Consider the following 19367-nt stretch of genomic DNA (forward strand, 5'->3'; position numbering starts at 1 on the left):
GTTTAATAAGTGAAGGAAAGAGGAAAAGAAATAAGCGATGCTAAGGCAATCACTCACTACCTCGCATAAGCAGACCAATGCCCAGCTAGTCCCCGAGTGATGGCCATCTTGGGAGACAACCCCCTGCCCTTTCCTATCCTGCTACCCTGGTTTTATTACTGAGCATGATGTGATATGGTATGGAACATCCCTTTGGCCAGTTCACGTCAGCTGTCCCAAACGTGTCCTCTCTGAACTTCTTGCCCAGCCTCTAGCCTACATGCTGTGATGGGACATAGTGGGAAAAAGAAAGTGTTGATGCTGTGCAGGTGCTGCTCGGCATGGGAAAAAGAGAAGGCTTTGATGCTGTGCAAGCACTATTTAGCAATAGGCAAAACACCGGAATGTTATCAACACTGTTTTAGTCCTGAAATCCAAAACACAGCAGTATATAGGCCCTTATGAAGTAAGTTAACTCCCATCTTGGCCAGACCCAGTACAGAGGGTGAGATTTTTATGCAATAGCTAAGATGTGACTGGGGCATTAGTTGGACCTAGTGGGAAGGTGGCACTGAAGTTTGTGAAGTCTGCAGGTTCTTGATTACCTGAGCATTTGCAGATTTCCTCTAGGAGAAAGCTTGAGACCTCATTATTTTTAGGAAAAACTGATGGGATCAGCTCATGAATTGGTTCTCCAAAATGAAATTATGACTTTGGGGGGGGGATTGGACATGTCTTCTCTGGGAAGTAAAGTTAACATAATAAATTAAATTCATGTAAGACATCTAGCTTTAGAGCTTTGAAAGGAATCTGGCCAGAAGCATGTAAGGAAGAAGTAAGTAAAAGCTGTATTATCAGAGTTAGCTTCTTCACTTCTAGAATTCAGTTACTGTATAATGGCAGTTTGGGGAATGGATGGCAAATAAGAGGGTTGGGGAAAGGTCCAGCTGCTACTTTACAGCTTTTTCATATCTTATCTTTCCTTATCTGTAGCAATGGAGGTGGAGGGGCGAGGGGTATAGAAGTGTTACCATGTAATATGTATTGTGAAAATTCAAGCATGACTGTCATAAAAACTGGGGTTGTGAAAATGTCCTGGTTTCAGCTGGGATAGAGTTAACTGTCTTCCTAGTAGCTGGTACAGTGCTATGTTTTGAGTTCAGTATGCGAAGAATGTTGGTAACACTGATGTTTTCAGTTGTTGCTAAGTAGTTCTTAGACTAAAGTCAAGGATTTTTCAGCTTCTCATGCCCAGCGAGCAGAAAGCTGGAGGGGCACAAGAAGTTGGCACAGGACACAGCCAGGGCACCTGACCCAAACTGGCCAACAGGGTATTCCATACCATGTGACATCCCATTTAGTATAGGAACTGGGAAGGGGGGGGGGCGGGCGGATCACCGCTAGGGGACTAACTGGGTGTCGGTTGGCGGGTGGTGAGCAATTGCCCTGCGCATCATTTGTACATTCCAATCCTTTTGTTACTACTGTTGTCATTTTATTAGTGTTATCATTATCATTATTAGTTTCTTCTTTTCTGTTCTATTAAACTGTTCTTATCTCAACCTACGAGTTTTACTTCTTTTTCCCGATTCTCTCCCCCATCCCACTGGGTGGGGGGGGAGTGAGTGAGCGGCTGTGTGGTGCTTAGTTGCTGGCTGGGGTTAAACCACAACAGAAAAGAAAGTTTAGCAGAAGCTATAGATTGCATGCAGTCCTTTGCATAGCTCCTAAGTGGCTAGGCAGGTGTGCAGGAGTATCTTAGAGGGTGGTTGCCTTGCTTTCTGCATCCATGGATAAAGCAAAACACTTGTGTCAGCAAGAACTGGTGAGCATGTTATAACAGCCAGAACTGTCATGCTAGCAGTGATCATACTCCAGGCCCTATTTCTTAAGTTCTGTACTTACAGGTGTCAATGCTGCAAAATCAGGGCCGAGAGATGATGATTGTAACCAGTGGTGCTGTAGCTTTTGGAAAGCAACGGTTGCGTCATGAGATCTTGCTTTCTCAGAGTGTGAGGCAAGCGCTTCATTCAGGCCAGAGTCAGCTAAAAGATATGGTGAGTGACTGGCAGCATTCCTGCTTTTCCTTGAATGTTGGGTGGTACCTGCTCAAGTTACTGCCTGACAGCAGTTCTGTATCTTTGTAGGCTATTCCAGTCTTGGAGGCCCGAGCCTGTGCAGCAGCTGGCCAGAGTGGACTAATGGCTTTGTATGAGGCCATGTTTACACAGTACAGCATCTGTGCGGCTCAAGTAAGAGATTCCTTCTTTCCTAGACTGACTTGCTACTTCAGTCAGTGATGGAATTGTTCTCAGATTTTTTCCGTGTTTTATACGCTGCTATTTTTACTGTAGTCTTGTACTTCTATTGCCATCCTACTTTTGTGGCTTATTATTCTAGCGTAAATGGTAGCTTATACAGGAGTGCCTTGCTAAGTATTTCTGAAATGGAGTTATCTATTGTCAAGGTGAAGCAAATAGGCTTTTTCTTTTTAGAATTGGTGTGTGCCCTGCTCTTATGTACAGCAGCGGAGGGAGGGGTTGTCTATTAAGGTCTATTCACAAAAGATAAAGTTGGTGATCCAAAGTGAGGGTTTAAAAATCACAAGTGACTGAACTGCCACACATTCTGTAAAGCTGACAGAAGTGCATATCCACACTTAGAACTTGTGTCCATCTACTCTTCAAACCTTTCTAACTTGTGGGTGGTGGTATCCCTAGCCTGGGTCTTCTACCTATAACCTATTCTGAATGCTGCAACTGTATTAATTGAACTACTCTTAAACAGGCTTTGCTTATCTTAAAAACTCTGAGAATACAGAATTGCATCAACTGTAAGTCCTTATTTGTTTAGACACTTTTAATTAATTTAGGAGCCTAATATGAAGTCTCGCTTGGAGGAACTTCTTCCTGTAACACAGTATAGCTGATATCACTAAAATGTTTACAGTATAGCTAACAATCGCTGTAGGTTGCACTGGATTATAATCTTGTTCCAGTCGGTAGACAACTATCATTCCTTCGATTTAAAAGAATTAATTGCCCATGCCAAAAAAGTCAGTGTACACATTGATTCCAAGTGCTATTGTAACATTTGTGTGGTGGAGTTTTTTGCTTAGTTCTCAAATGTCCAATGGTAGAGTAAAAATGAAAAAAAAGTCTCTTCAGAGCAGAAGTTGAGGGGTTTTTGTCTTAAAACCAAAAAGAAAGGGGTGATGTCTGCATGCAGGAGGCTTTAAGACCAAGATTCTTTCAGAAAAGCAAGTGAGTTCTAGAGCTGAAGAGAAGTCTTGAGGCAAAGCATCCCTCCTGCTTGCGGCAGTAGAAACATTACACTGGGAAGGAAAACAGGAGAAGGAGTGTCTTGAGTAATCTTACAAATTGTTTAGGGTCTTAGTAGTTATCATCAGCATCTATGTTTTGCTTATGTTTTTTTTCTTAAGTTGGTTCCTGGAGCCTGTGATCTGTCAGCTTGAGAAAGGCCCTTATAGGCTCCAGTGGAAGTTAAGGCATATAAACCTGAAAATGTTGTGCAAAGAGTGTTTCTCACTTGTATTCTTTATCCTTTAAACGTGGCTTATGTTTCTTTAGTGACCCAAAGGGCACAGCTGATCTGTTATGATATGTTAATACATATGTTTATGATGTTCTCAGGAAAAGCGGTAGGCTAAGTATATATTAATTTATTTTCCTCCTTTTAGATTTTAGTCACCAACCTGGATTTCCATGATGAACAGAAGCGTCGGAACTTAAATGGAACATTGCATGAGCTTCTAAGAATGAATATTGTCCCTATAATTAACACTAATGATGCTGTTGTTCCACCTCCAGAGCCGAATAGTGATCTGCAGGGGGTAAATGTGGGTAAAGTATTGCAAGGGGGTGAATCCTGCTTGTAGATGGTACAGCAGTAAGGGGTACTTCACTAATGTCATAAATGGGGACCTCTGAAGCCTGCAGCAGGGAGACAAACATACAAAATTAGTAATGTGGACAGAGGGTACTGGAAGACTATGCTGACCTGTCTGCTTCCAGCATGATACAGTGCTGTGGGGTGAAAGCAGGGCAGATGATGTCTGCTCTGCCAAAAGCAAGCATGCCCAGTTTGGTTTTCACTGAATAGCTGAAGTTGGAAGGGACTTCTGCAGGTCACATAGTCCAGCACCCCTGCTTAAAGAAGGGTCTGTTAGTACCTGTTGTCCTGTCACTGGGCACCAAGGTGGAGAATGCAGGTACTGATCACACTGCTTGTCATGTTGATACCACTTTACTGCACTCCAAAAGCGTATGTACTTTCACACAAAGATCACCTTCTAAGTTTCCAGTGGGTGTGAACAAAGTAGCTCAGAAGGACTTGGTAGTGCTGAGGTAACTTGCTTTTGTATGTTGGAGCCAAATATTTCCTAGTTCCTCCCGCTATTCAGTGCTGCTGATATGCATGTGCATTGCAGGTGATTAGTGTGAAGGATAATGACAGTCTGGCAGCACGACTGGCTGTGGAAATGAAAACTGATCTCCTGATTGTTCTCTCAGATGTAGAAGGTTTGTGAGTAATTTCTTTACTTTCTTCTTCTATTGAAGTATATCAGATAGTCAAACCAACCTATGTATTTGGGTTTTGCTGATCTCTTCAGTTCATATCTTTTACAGGAACAATTACAATGTACCCCATAACTCCTTAAGGCATATATCCAATGCTGATGCTGTTGCATAAGCCAAACAGTGTCTGCCACACTGTTGAATCTGGGTGGGTGAGAATGCATGTGAAGTTGAGACTTGTTCCAGAATGCAGAATACGATATGTATTATGGTACTTCTGCTAGCTTCACAGAATTGTATGATATAGTCATGAGTAATATGCAGGATAAAGGCTGTGTGTTTAGAATCAGGAGGATAAGCCACATACTATTCTACAATAGTTTGTTTCTTCTGTCAGGAGGTTCTGTCTTTTGGTGAATTATGGGTACGTTACAAGTCCTGGTCATTGCCTTCCAGATACTTGGAACTTACTAGCTTTTTCTGTCTCCCAGACATCTGGCTTACACTGCTTTACTCTTCTAAGCTGTGCTGCTGTGACATAAGTCTGTCACCGATAGATGTTGAAGCTCCTTTTCTAGAGAGAGGAGGGTAGTGGATCCAGTTTCAGATCAGTGCAGTCCACATAACCCAAGTCCCGTAGTCTTTTCATCTTCTCCAGATGGGTTTCTTTAAGTGGATCCTGGACTTTGGGACATATTGTAGGCCGTGAGGAGGAAGGAGGTGCCTTTCTGTAGACACAGTTTCTTTTAGCAGATTCAGCTGGATTTCATGGTTGATTCTAGCTGAAATGACTGTCTGAGAGCAATTCATAAAAGCGACAGTCAAAACAAGTTGTAAAAAAAAAAATTAACACCCAACACCCTCATCCTCCAAGCTTATTCATTCAATGTGACATCTTGTTTATGGAATGATGCATGTCTTCTCCTATCAAGGAAGGACACAGATAGTCTGCACTTGTGCCCTCTAATTTGTAATGCCAGTATTTGTTCATATAGAATTTCTGGGAAGTCTGATGGTAGAGTTTAGGTTTAACATCTTAGGTAAACCAAAGCGTCATTCAATTCCAAACATAGTTACATAAAATTACTAGATTTTTTAAAAAATTAGTAAGAGTATATCTCTGTAGTGTTGTGTTCCTTCTTAGCAGAATTTGTTAGCTGCCCTTTTTATGTATTTCTGAATTGCCCAGTTCATCACTGTACAACCCAGTATTCAAGAATATAATCTGAGATTTTGGTGAGGAGGACTGTCCTTTGCCTGTTCAGTTGTGGGCTTGTATACATAAGCCCTGATTTTGAATGTATAAAAGCTGTAAACTGTCTCTGTAACCTCAACCAAATGTTTCTACCTCCCAGCTTGCATGCCGGTATTCAGCATGTGGGTTTTCAGTTTCTTATTCATTATGCTTTTGGTAAAGCTGTGCTTCTTAAGTCTGCCTGTGAAGTGTTGTATGCTTTCAGTCCCACAAAAAGCAGGGTTCAGTGAAAGTTTTCAGTGCTGCAAAATGAAATAAAGCTTTTCAGCCTCATGGATTTTTTTTTTCTTTTTTCATGGGTGAGCTTTGGATATGAGGGTATATAACACTAACAGATTTTTATTATTTATTTATTTCAGGACTCTTTGACAGCCCTCCAGGATCTGATGATGCAAAGCTCATTGACATATTCTACCCAGGAGACCAGCAGTCTGTAACGTTTGGAACCAAATCCCGAGTGGGAATGGGAGGCATGGAAGCCAAGGTAGAAATACGGAACACTGGTTTTCTTATTGGGAAGGAAAGGGAGATGTGGAAAGGGAGATAGACGAGATGATTGTGCAGGCGTTCAGATGGATCTTGACAGGCTACAGAAATGGGCAGACAGGAACCTTACCGAGTTCAATTATGGGAAATGCCACACCTAGGAAGGAACAACTCCATTCACCGGTATGGGCTGGGGACTTGACTGGCTGGAAAGCAGGTTCACTGAAAACAACATAGGGGGTCCTGGTAGACACAAAGCAGAATGTGAGCTAGCAATATGCCTTTTGGGCAAAGCAGGCCAACAGCATCCTGGGTTGCATTAGAAAGAACACAGCCAGCAGGAAATGTTTATTTCCCTCTACTCAGCAATAGTGAGACCACATCTGTAGAGTTGTGTCTGGTTCTGGACACTGCAGTACAAGAAGGACATGGCGTGCTACAGTGAATCCAACAGAGAGCCATGAATACGATTAAAGAGTCGGAACATCTGTCACGCTAGGAGAGGCTGAGAGCTAGGGCTGTTTACCCCAGAGAAGAGAAGGTTTGTGTATAAATACCTGAAGGGAGGGTGTAGAGAAGACAGAGCCAGACTCCTCTCAGTGGTATTCAGGGAACAGATAAGAGGCAATGGGCACAGACTGAAATACAAGAAATTAAACTGAAATGTAAGAATTTTGCGGTGAGGTTGCTGAAGCACTGGAGCAGGTTGCTTAGAGAGCTTGTGGAATCTCAAATGTTTGGAGATGTTCAAAACCTGACTGCATGGTATCTCGAGTAACTTCCTCTAGTTGACCCTGCTTTGAGCAGGTGGTTAGACTATACGATCTCCAGAGATCCTTTCTGGCATCAGTTATTCTGTGAGTGCCCTGGAACGGTGTATGCGTTCCTTCAGCTTCTCTCTTTGGTCCATGTGAATTGAAAAGACCAACTAATGAATTACATTCCAGTAGTTTGTAAAATGTGACATTTGGAACTGTACTAAGTTGGTGTTTTAAATTAAAATAAGAGTCGGTCCTCACTTCTTTCATATCTGATAATCCAAAGATGTCGGGAATCCCTGTCACTTGAATCTGATATGATACCTCTGTCTCCTGAGTTTGTACATGTGCTGTTTGCTTCTGAAGGATATATTGGTGGAGGCAAAGGTACTGTAGTTCTCGAGTACAAGATAGCAGAGGTAGGAGGGCCAATGGTTTTTAGTGCTGTGTACATTCAGATGCCCTCAGTATTCATTGCTGTGAGTGCATAAACATGGGTGTGGTGTGAGACTTCAGCATATCTCTCGTGATGCTGAGATGTGCACTACGGCAGTACTAGTTGATGTGGGTTTCCTAAGGACACCTCTGGAAGGTTGTTTCTAAGAACTGAAGTAGATTTTGACTAAGCAGGGAGAGACCAAAGTGAAATTCTTCACCAGTTATCTTATGTTTTATTTCCTTTTCTGAAGATTCAGGTAAGACATACTTCAGTATCAGAGCATGGACTGGAAGGTGGCAAAAGGAGGAGGAATTTGAGTGTTCTGTTTGTAACTATGGGATGTACAGAGCTCATTTAGCAACAGCTTTCCCTTGACCTGGCTTCTGGAATAGTTTAAATGATTCCAGGTATTGAAGGGAAAGCTGCCAAGGTCAGAAAGTACTTGTATTGCAAAAATAATAATAATCTGTTAGAGGTATTTGGTATCTTTAAATCTGAGTCGCACAGAGACAAATCTCAATGCTGCTGTTGTAACAAAAATTTGTTACAGTTGAGAATTGGGCGATATTTCTGGAAAACTGTAACATTAATAATAGAATAAACAGATCATAGCTCAAAGTACAAATCTTGATTATCAGCATGAAATTTGAGCAGAAATGGAGCAGTTGATGGTCTTGTGGTAGTCGAATTTGATGTGATAGGCATATCCAACAGGTGGCATCTGCTGGTGAATATGGAGTAATACCTAATTGTAGAACCATATTAGGAAAGTGTAGAAGTGAGGAAGCAGAGAAGCTTTTGCGGTAAAATAAATGACATGTAATTAAATATAGTGGGATAATGATGCCCATACCTTGATCAGGAAAAGAAACTAAGGAGACCACAGGCAGTATCTCTTCAGCAGGTAACATCTGGGATTTGGGTTTGTGTTTTTGTATTTTGGCATGAACCAGTGAAATGTTGGGGGGGGAGATCTTAGAGAAATCATGTTGTGATGCCTTAAAGAACGTGGAAAGAGGCTAATCTTAGGACTAATCAGTACATGGGGATTCCAAAGGACCCTTACTAATAAGGTAATCCTGCTGTAACTTAACATTCTGTAGAAGGACTAAGCAAACTTCAGTATGCCAACACTGACGTTCAGAAAGAGAGCTCATGTTGTCCTTCATGTTAGGGCAATGCCTACAAAGATACTGCCCCTAAATTTCATAGAGCTCATGTTGATCACAATGCCTGCCTTCCCACCAACCCTCCATGACAGCCTTTAGCACACAGGTGATCTGCTAATATCATTGATTTCAGTTTCCATCTGTCTGTGAACATCAGATTGTTCTTGTTTCAGACTTTCTTCTTACCTCAGATCTTATGTGTGTTGCTTCTATACATTGCTTAGTATGCTGCAATCCTGACATTTGAAGATGACTCCTATATGCTATACTTACAGAATCTTCCTCCAAAATAACAACAAAAAGGGTGAAGAATGTCAAATAAAAAGCATATAATTCAAAACTGAAGAAGTGCACAGTCTTCAAATGGAGCCTAGTGAAAGAAACAACTATTAAGACAATGAGCATACATCCAAGCAAAAAGTAGAAGCAAATAAATAAAAAATACGATGAGAACATGAACAGGAAATGTGAACAAAATAGGTAAAAACTTTGTGTGGAAACCTGAGTTACTCTTCAGCAAACTTCATAGCTTTACCAAAGGGTTATAAACAATGAGAATATCTCTACATCTTAACCAGACCCATGAGGAGTGCTTAGACTCATCAAACTTCAAAGGAGTAATTCAGACAGCTAAAGGTATTGAATAATTTTTTAATGTTATATGGTAATGCTAAGACCTGAGCAAGAACAGTGCTCTGCAGTACATCACATGGTCACTTAAAGGGGATTAATTACTGATGGCTAATCAATGTCAGGGAAAGTGGCAACAGAATCTTTTCAAAAAAGAAAATTGTGTTTCTTCAAAAAGTAAGAAGAACTTGCAACATAAGGTAATGGTGAAAAAGAACGTATGACCAAAGTGCCCTTGCAGAAGTCTTGAAAAAAGCAGGCTGTTAGGAAAACTTGAAGTGTGCTCATGAAATGGCAGCTGGTTAAGGAAGGGAAGGTAAAGCACAAATACATGATCTCATTCAATGCTACATTATGGAAATTCCTGAAGTGTGTTGAATGCTCTTTGAAAGAATAAGTGATCAATTTGGAGACCAACGTGGAGCAAAAAGTCTTGTTGAGAGTGGTGGTTTAAATAACAAGTGAATTTCCTGGAACTGGCTCTATCCTTCATTGTAGGTGAAAGCAGCTCTGTGGGCGCTTCAAGGAGGCACATCTGTAGTGATTGCAAATGGAACCCACCCAAAGATCTCAGGTCATGTCATCACAGATATTGTGGAAGGGAAAAAAGTTGGAACTTTTTTTTCAGAAGTAAAACCTGCAGGTGAGTACAGAGGTAGTGTGTTCATTGAAAGTTATAGACATTTCCTGAAAGGTTAGAGTTAAAATTTGGCTAGACCTGTACAATAACTGGGAAACCACACTCTGCTTGAGAAATGGATTTTGAAAGGTATTTTCTAAAGTAGGAATAGAAAATGTTGAATCCTCTGATCTGGTTCCCTCCAGCTGATAAACTGCTGCATCAGACTTTCATTTGAAGAACGCTATGAGTAGAATTTTTACCATTTTTAGCCTTAGCGGTTATCATCTAGTATTGAAGATTTCAGTGTGAAAATATGGACATAGAATGTGCTGCTGAACTAAGATAGTGTTTAGTTTTATTTCTTATCATAAATTCCTTTTATGACTCAGTCTTCTGGTATGGCAGGTAGGAGTGTTTTCCTGCCACTGCATTGCTGGGACAGTGAACAATCACTGGAGAAAGACAGACCAAAGATCTGTGACCTTAGCAGAATAGGACAAATACAGAGTGATAATTTTGACTTGCACTTTAAGCCAAGCGAATTTCTTTGCGTATAATAATCCTCAGTGGATTTATTGTATGAATTTGTCAAATCATTCTTTGAACCTGTAGAAAGACTTAGCATCCACAGGGCTCTGTGTCACAATAGTCAAGAAACTTAACTAGGTACTGTGTGTAAAATCTGGAGCTAGAACTATGTGAAGAACCGCTTGCTTTAATTTGGCTTTGGGAGGACAGGGAAGGCTTTGAATTTTCTTCCTGGTAGCTTCATTTGATGCCCCTACTGCCTTTATGGGTGATCAACCCCTGTTCAACTTTGAAGGTGTGAGACATCGTCTTTCCCCTCATCATTTCTCTTCCCTGTGAAAGAGGTTTGGTCTTAGACATTTTGTACTGAAGCTTTTCCAAAAACTTAGTCATCGCTGTTTCTCTTTTCAAAACTGTTTTCATTCTATTGTGGCCTTTCTGAGATGGGCAAAAATCAAAATTCCACATAGCATTCAAGATGCAAATGAAGCTTTAATTTATGAGATGGCAGGACTAACTGCATTTTGATAAGATTGATGAAGTTTTCTGTTATTTTCTCCAGGCCTTTTCTAATAATTCCAAACATTTAATTTGGTTTTTGATGTTGATGTTCACTGACATGTTGTTTTCATAGTATTATTTTTTACAATACTAAGGTCTGATTTTCCTTTTCCCCTCTACATTGCTTCATGTTTATCTGGTTTGAATTACACTTGCTGTTTCATGGCCTAGTGACTTGGCTGCAGAGGAAATCACAGAATTGCAGGTTGGCTGAGGTTGGAAGGGACAGTATGACAGATGACGGGGTGATCTGGCCCTGCCTCCTGCTCAATCAGGTTGCCCAGGACTGTGTCCAGACAGCTTTTGAATATCTTCTAAAATGCAGACTCCACAACCTCCCTGGGCAACCTGTGCCGGTGCTCAATCATCCTCACAGTGCAAAAGTGCTTCCTGATGGGAGGCACCTCCTGTGTTTCAGTTTGTGTCCATTGTCTCTTGTCCTGTCACTGGGCACCACTGAAGAGAGCCTGTCTCCATCTTCTTCTTTACACCCTCCCTTCAGGTATTTGTACGTACTGATGAGATCTCCCCTGAGCCGCCTTCTCCAGGCTGACCAGTCCCAGCTCTCGCAGCCTTTCCTCATATGAGAGATGCTGCAGTCCCTTCATCATCTTTGCGGCCCTTCTTTGGGCTCTCTCCACAGTGTCCATGTCCCTCTTGTACTGGGGACCCCAGAACTGGGCACAGCACTCCAGGTGCGGCCTTAGCAGTGCTGAGTAGAGGGGCAGGATCACCTCCTTCGACCTGCTGGCAACACTCCTCCTAAGGCAGCCCAGGATACCGTTAGCTGCCTTTGCAACAAGGGCATGCTGCTGGCTTGTGTTCAGCTTGGTGTCCACCGGGACCCCCGGGTCCTCCTCTGGAAAGCTGCTTTCTAGGGAAAAGTGAGATAGTGACACTTTTCAGTTAGTTCCACTATAATAAATTTGTATCGGCAGTAAAGCTTTTCATCTTGTGACCCCATTCTTAGTCACTTAGAAATATGTCAAACAGCAAAAGTCTCTGTGGAATTCACTGGCACTCTTCTGCTATTGTGGCAAGTGTTTACTCCAATCCTTTCTTTGTCTTCTATCTTCCAAAGAACACACTTCAGAAATTCAAGTAACTTTTTAAAATCAGCTGTACCTGCTTACATACATGTTGCTTTTCTCAAAGAACACCAAAACATACCATACTTTGTAAAGTATGACTTCACTTTAAAAAGCTTTTTTAACACTTCTTAAATAAGTTTAATTAATCATATGTCCACAAGTTCTTTTCTTACACTTCCTACTATACCTCGATATTTTCTATAACATTGGAATTCCTGCTCTGGCAATTTCCATGGGACCCTTCCTAAATAGAGGCTGGGTCATATTTATCACCTTCAAGTCATCTGTTTTACAGGCATTTTCAGGAGAGTTAAAAATTACAACTTAGGTTATCCATGAGCTACTTGCAAACTCTTTGGGGAAATGGTACCTGAACCTGGTGACTTTTTTTGAAATAGAAACAGAAGTAACCTGTTTGATATCATTTCAGTTTGAGACACATTCTTTGAGATCCTGCCAGAAAAAAAAGAAAAAACCCAAACACCACCTTTCTTCTATAGGAACCCTTCTAAAATGCATACAGGGAGAGACAGAGGGAAAGCAATTTTTCTGCAAGCTGTTACTCAGATTGGGTTTTGGCTTCCATTATTGTTTGTACATTCCCATGCTATTTTGTAGTCCTTTCTGTTTTCCTCAGTTAGATACTTAAACTTCTCAAAGTTCGTCTCCATTCTTTCAGTAGCCTACCATGCCCTGAGATGTGTCTATCCTGGTGTTCTTTTGCCCTTTCTCAAGTCTTTTTGATACATGGTGCACTCTTGCCTCTGACGTGGTGATCTTACAGAATCTCTGTGATGACTCTTTATGTTTGGGGACCATAGCAGTATTTTTGTGTCAGGTACAGATTTTCCTGTTTTAGCATACAACAGATTTCTTGAATATGTCTGTTTAAGACGCTTTACCTGCTTTCCTGCTTTGAGCAAAGAATTGGAAGATGGAAGGGCTAGTGTTCACGTCCACATGTGCTGTTATTTTGTCTGCATAGCATATTTTTGGGGTTTTTTGCAGGTCCTACAGTAGAGCAACAGGGTGAAATGGCTCGAGCTGGTGGCAGGACCCTGGCGGCTCTACAGCCTGAGCAGGTGACAGAACAATATGGCCTCACTTGTTAAGCTTGTGAATGTATGGCAAACTTTACCACATGGATTTATAATACAAATGGGCCCCTTTGGACAAGAATCTATTCTTTGTGTGCCAGATCCATCATTTGGATTGTAGCATGCTTAAAGAGATGAGAAAAGCAGAAAGATAATGTGCCTTGGGGCTATGAAGTAATATATGCTTTTATGTGGGGTTTATAAACATTTTAATAGCGTTGAATATCACACAGAAATTAATTGTGATCAGAGCTGCTGAAGAATTGAGTGGAATAACATGCTCCGTTCACTCCCGGGTGTAGTGTATGCAAAAGAGGAGCTGTAGACAAACAATTACTGCTCCGCAGCTGGGTAGGTAAAATGTGGCATCTGTTTTGAAGAAGACAAGGTGGTCTTAAAGGAAGAACATTGTGGGTTTGGTGAAGAAGGCTGGGCATGGAAAGCAAGATAATAAAAAGAAAAGTAAAGGTTGAAGCAGTGTTCAGCCTCATTTTTCAGTGTGGTGCAGGGTGGAAAAATCAGCTGGACCCAAGTATTCAGGGAGTCAAGACAGTGAGAGGATGTGGTCAACATAAAGGAACTGAAGGGGAACAGATGTCAAATGGCATGGACTTTGTGCAAGAAGTCAGTTCAGAAACTGTTTTCTCTTTCAGAGAGCGGAGATTATTTATCGTCTTGCTGATTTACTAACTGACCAGAGAGAAGAAATTCTCCTGGCAAACAAAAAGGATTTGGAAGAGGCTGAAAATAAAGGTAATATTTCAAGTCATTCCATGGTAATCCTATTGTCTTGAACCTCTCTGGGCCTCGAAGGAAATGAGCAAAACTAGAATCTTCTCTCACCTGGGATTAAGTAGTATGGCTGTCAAAGATTAGCGAACCCAGGACTTCGAGAGGTTGTCAATGTAAATAGCTGCAGCTTCCTTAATTACGTAAAACAGATGCCTTCATCAGAGAAGATACTGAGGCCTTGCAAAACACCAAGCAGTGTATTGTAAAAAAAAATAAATAAAAAATTAGTGATCCATTTTGCTAAAGGAGACTAGCTTTAGAAATGGTATATAACAAAACATATCTCTGTTATTGTCATGTGTGAAGTGAATATTTTCTGGGCTGGTTAAGATAATGTTTGGCTCCTGAGGGGAAGATGGTCATCTTTATACTTAAATTCATGCTCTCCAAAAAGGACCGTGACCCCTTCTGACTGAGGAAGGTTCTCTTTAGGTGGCTTGGATTAAACCCATTCTTCTGTGTTAGATTGATGCATTCATTGAGAAGTTGGGATTGGGATGTGTACATATAGGGATAGCAAATGTATGAAAATGACACATCATGAATGGTAGTACTTCGTGGAAGATGCCAGGGAACTGTTTTCTACTGACCAGATTACTTGAGGGAACATTGCTGCGTTAACTAACTGCCTGAATGTGTTCAGACTAGAAAATTCAGACAGTTCCTGCCCAGTCTGAACAGAAATGATATGCATGCATCTGTGCTTTGTGATTTCTATCTGTAAAATAAAAAGTTGAAATTACTGTCTGAACCTTCCAGAAATACTGCAAGAGTAGAAATCTGTAAGAAATTCAGACATATAGCAGTACTTGAAATAGAACAAACCTTGCCTTTGTGATTGTTGATGTTGCTTCATGTACAAATCACTTAAACCGCATTAGGTGAAAATGTGGTGGTGGGTGAAATGCTGTGCATTTTTCATCTCGGCTTGGTTTCTTGCTACGGTGTGGGAAATACTTGAATTTTCCTTAGATTCACCACTTGTTTAAGTCGCTTTTGCTTGAGCCTAGGCAGACCAATATATCTCCATCACAATTTTTTCTTTCTTTTAGGGAGATTGGCACTTCCTTTGTTGAAACGTCTAAGTCTGTCTACATCAAAGCTGAACAGTTTGGCTATTGGTCTGCGTCAGATTGCAGCATCCTCACAGGACAGTGTCGGCCGTGTAATTCGGCGAACACGAATAGCAAAAGACCTGGATTTGGAGCAGGTGACAGTGCCTATTGGTGTCCTTCTGGTGATCTTTGAGTCCCGTCCAGACTGTCTTCCACAGGTACGTAAGGAGGGCAGATTATACTGTTGGGAATTCTTTGATGACAAAAGAAAAGGGTATTTCTGTTGGTTAGCAACTGGGAGACTGCAAGAAGTCTTGTCTCAAAGGACTCTTTGCTTGGATTCTTCTAAAATTGATTTTGTTGGCATCCCTATTTTTTCCTGCAGAGATATTCTCAAGACTTGCTTCTGCAGCGTTTGAAGTTATTCAGGCCTGATTTTTTTTTTTTCCTCTTTTTAAAACCTGACATATAGAAGGAGTTATCTTACATTCATATGGTGCAGTTCCTGCATGTGTCTTACGAATGTATGTTCAGTGCTTAACTCACAGCTTGGGAGTCTCCTACCAATAAGTACTTGTTTCATCTGTCCATGCTGCATACAGCTAAACTGCAGGCTGGGATTAAACAGGAACTGTTGAATACAGATGCTAGTAATTAACTGTAACTGTTAGGAATACATGACTTAAATAAATAAATAAATTAAAAGGCCAGGCACAGAAAGCACAGAAGTTCCAGGCTTTGAGTGGTCTGTCCTGTACTGATACTGCTTGTGTGCAGTGAGGTGGAACGATAGCTTTTACTCAGTTGTAGTGAGATGGATGTGAGGAAGAACGGTGTTTTAAGAACTTAAAGTACTGAAGTTGCTGGAAAAGCTAGTGAAAATCTCAAATAGTGTACTGGAAGTGAATATCATTTATCTTGTGTCAGGAATAAGGCAGGTATCTTAAAGGCAAATACCTTCATCTGCAGTGCTGTGTGGGAGTATTGCTGTGAGTAAATGCTGTTATAATGCATGAAAATACAGGGGCTGAACTAATGTTGCAGAGGCAACCTTGATCTTATTTTCTAACTCCCGACTACTTTACTGAGCAATTGTAGTAGATTTTGAAAAGAAAACAAAAGAACTTCATTATCAACACTATTTCCCACAATTAACATTAGGTGTCTAGGAAGATTGATTGATGAGTTCTCTAACATACGAGCAGGTGTTTGAGGAGAAAGTGGTGGGTACAGACACTTCAAAAGGAAGTGAGACTCAATCACTGGACAGCTTGGTACTTCATACCTGAATTTTGTGAGTGGTCCCCATTTCATACTGAAAGGGAGTATATGCTCTAGGCAAAGTTCCCATGAAATGAAAAGGCACTAGTCTCCCTTGTCTACCATCATTAGCTCCTTGCTGCGAGCTCTGTTCTTCATAGATAACCAGTATGTTTCCTTGCTGAATTCTAGTCTGTCTTCTGGACTTCAACCCTGGTCTCTTGCCTTGCGTAGTTGATGTTTCCATCTTTCTCTTCCCCTTTATCTTAAAACTTAAACCAGACTGACTCTTGCTGGCTTTCTTCCCCTCTTTGTTTTACAGACTTGGAATAGCTTCTCTTGGTTGTTGCTTTTCTTCCTGCCAGCTTCCTGTCCTCATACTCACATCAGGTCCTCTGATGCAGCTTCAGAGGATCATCTTTGATACCTCTGCATTTGAATTGCATGGTTTCTGTCCCATGCTATAGCCGATAGTAGGATGATCTCTGAGTGCAGAGAAGCAGTTCCCTCCTCTTAGTTTACTGCTGCATCTCATGCTTGTTTGGGTAAGCAATTACAGGGGAAATTTGACTTTGCCCTGAAATAGAGCATGCTCGATTTGCTTGCTGGAGATAGCTTATGCAGAGTTAGGTCAGTGCCTGGAGTTCATCTTGGAGTTGCAGTAAAGGTGAAACAATTGCAGATAACCAGTTAAGATTTAATAAGCTTCTAATGAGCATACACAAATATCATTTTTGCCTCTAATACTTACAAGGACAAACTGCAAATGTTTTTCACAGACCGCTTCCTATAGATTCTACCAAATGCTCTGAAGTATAGTCATGCTCTACTATTCTTTGAAGGGACTGAACTGTTTTGAAACCCTTATCTTCTGTTCTCATTTTAATCACACAGTTTTTTGTGTCTGAATTCTTGATTTTTTTTTCTTTTCATTTTTTCGAATCAGTTCATAACCTTTCTTTTAATCTTATGCCTGCAGAGCGGAATTCTTTATTTAAATAAGCTTATTTGTTTAGCTTTCTCTTGTGATACTGACCTTTGGAGAGGCAGATACTTACAAGATACTTTCAAAATACAATCAGACTGCTTTTTAGTGTCTAGTTTTATAAGTTAGAAAGATACACAATATCTATGTAAGTCAGGCTTCCTAGACTATTATACGTAGTGGTTTTTTCTGAACTATTTCTTATTTTTCAATATTCTTTTCAAATTGCTGACAGCAGGATGAGGTAGAGTATCAAACATTGTGATTGTTGTTATGCATTTGATATTAGAAGGGGAAAGGAGGCGATCTGAGAACATGTAACTGCTTGTTAGGTGGCAGCCTGGCTAATTCTGGCATCCACATCTCAACAGCATACAACTGATATATTAATGAGTGCAGGTTTGGTGATGATACATACAGATGATGATAATGATACAGATGATCTTTCCCAGAAGATAGAAATACAGTAAAATAACTTCAAATGCTTCATTTGTTCATTCTAAAAGGTTCTGGAGAGGAGGTGATTTTGTTTTCTAAAGGAGTGTATGTTTGTTGGGGTTTTTTTCCCCAAAGAAGTGGACAAGTTGCGAGGCTGTGGTGAATGGGATTGGAGTGAGGAAGACAAAAAGGGATACAAAAGTAAAATAAGTCTGGGAAGAGAGCTTTATCGTGTCTGACATATTCCTAGGTAGAAAAGAACAAAAAACCTGAAGCAAACAACAAAAAAACCTACCACCACCCCTGTGTTAAAGAGGTTTTCAGTTAAGTAGTGAAAACACCAATAAGAACTAGCGTCTGGAGATTGAATGAATTGGGTATATGTTTTCAACAGCAGAAGTAATTTTTTATTTAACTTCCAAAAAGCGGTGGCTTCTTTAGAGCATTTTTTTGAAGTATGGTCTAGTTGTGTTGCTGGACTCAAATGGTGAAATCTGGCACCTTAAATGGAAAGGCAACAATATCAGTTGGTTCCTCCTGGTTATAAACATGAAAGCAAACCGTCATGCAGGTGATGCTGGGCCTGTTGTCTGGAAGGTTTTTTTCCCAGACTTATGGCAAGTGTTGTCTGTTTATGATTTCTGTTTTAGACAGCACAGTGAAAATGTTCTTCTTGCTTGTAGGAAGAGCTCATTAGCTACTTCCTGCCAGAATGGCTAGGGACAAGAGTTCTTGCACCTAAAATTATTCTTGGGGTGATTGCCTACACAGCTACCCAGTTCATACCAGAGCCTATGTCCAGGGTTTCCTCTGACTTGTGCACTGCAGTCTCCCCCTGGCAATAGTACCCTGAAAACTCAAGTTTGTTTCTGAAATACTTAACACATTTCATTTCTGAAGTTAAATGTGCTGTTACTTGTAATGATTTTTTTGGTGCCATAAAAGGAAAACCGTAGATTAAAATTGAGTAAATCAACAGGATAAAAATCCTGTTCTTAGTCTCTTTTGTGGGTGTTGTTCTGACAGAAGAGATAGATTAATTTTCTCTCTCTCTTCTTTTTTTTTTTTTTTAAATAACTTCTTTTCTGACAGGTGTCTGCTTTGGCCATAGCCAGTGGAAATGGTTTACTCCTTAAAGGAGGGAAAGAGGCAGCACATAGCAATCAAATCCTTCATCATCTGACACAAGAAGCACTCTCCATTCATGGAGTCAAAGATGCAGTGCAACTAGTAAGTGCCTAGAATTAAATCAACAATATCTTTGCTATGGTATGTATAAAAAGTATGGGCAGAACTTGAGAGTTCAAACTGTAGACTGTTTGTATTGCAACTACCACAGGTGAACACAAGAGAGGAAGTAGAAGATCTCTGCCGTTTGGATAAGCTGATAGATCTAATCATTCCGCGTGGTTCATCACAACTAGTCAGGAATATCCAGAAAGCCGCTAAGGGAATCCCAGTGATGGGACACAGCGAAGGGATCTGTCATGTGTATGTGGACACGGATGCCAGTGTTGAGAAGGTCACACGAATAAGTAAGCTGGGAGCACGTGACTTGAATCTCATGGGTGTAATTGAACTTCGTATTTGAAGTATGCAATATGGTTGTGGTAACTGATAATTCATATGCTATTCAAAATCTTTGTAAAAAATGTTATGTAACCAATTATCTACTCTTAAACCT

The 19367-nt window shown here is 40.7% G+C and overlaps 1 protein-coding gene across 14 annotated transcripts in view; it reads left to right on the forward strand.

Annotated features, from left to right (window-relative positions):
• Positions 1-19367, forward strand: part of ALDH18A1 (aldehyde dehydrogenase 18 family member A1) — a 42285-nt gene that overhangs the window by 16773 nt on the left and 6145 nt on the right. For 12 of the 14 annotated variants that reach the window (XM_075026682.1, XM_075026683.1, XM_075026685.1 and 9 more), the window contains 11 exons: positions 1887-2036; positions 2127-2231; positions 3680-3838; positions 4430-4520; positions 6132-6256; positions 9753-9897; positions 13065-13138; positions 13807-13906; positions 14998-15218; positions 18776-18913; positions 19023-19218. In XM_075026682.1, the coding sequence (XP_074882783.1) occupies positions 1887-2036; positions 2127-2231; positions 3680-3838; positions 4430-4520; positions 6132-6256; positions 9753-9897; positions 13065-13138; positions 13807-13906; positions 14998-15218; positions 18776-18913; positions 19023-19218 (1504 nt within the window). The remainder of the gene's footprint in view (positions 1-1886; positions 2037-2126; positions 2232-3679; positions 3839-4429; positions 4521-6131; positions 6257-9752; positions 9898-13064; positions 13139-13806; positions 13907-14997; positions 15219-18775; positions 18914-19022; positions 19219-19367) is intronic. The other 2 variants (XM_075026686.1, XM_075026690.1) reach the window with 2 other exon arrangements.

Source organism: Buteo buteo, chromosome 4 (genome assembly GCF_964188355.1).
Source record: "Buteo buteo chromosome 4, bButBut1.hap1.1, whole genome shotgun sequence".
Classification (NCBI taxonomy): Eukaryota; Metazoa; Chordata; class Aves; order Accipitriformes; family Accipitridae; genus Buteo; species Buteo buteo.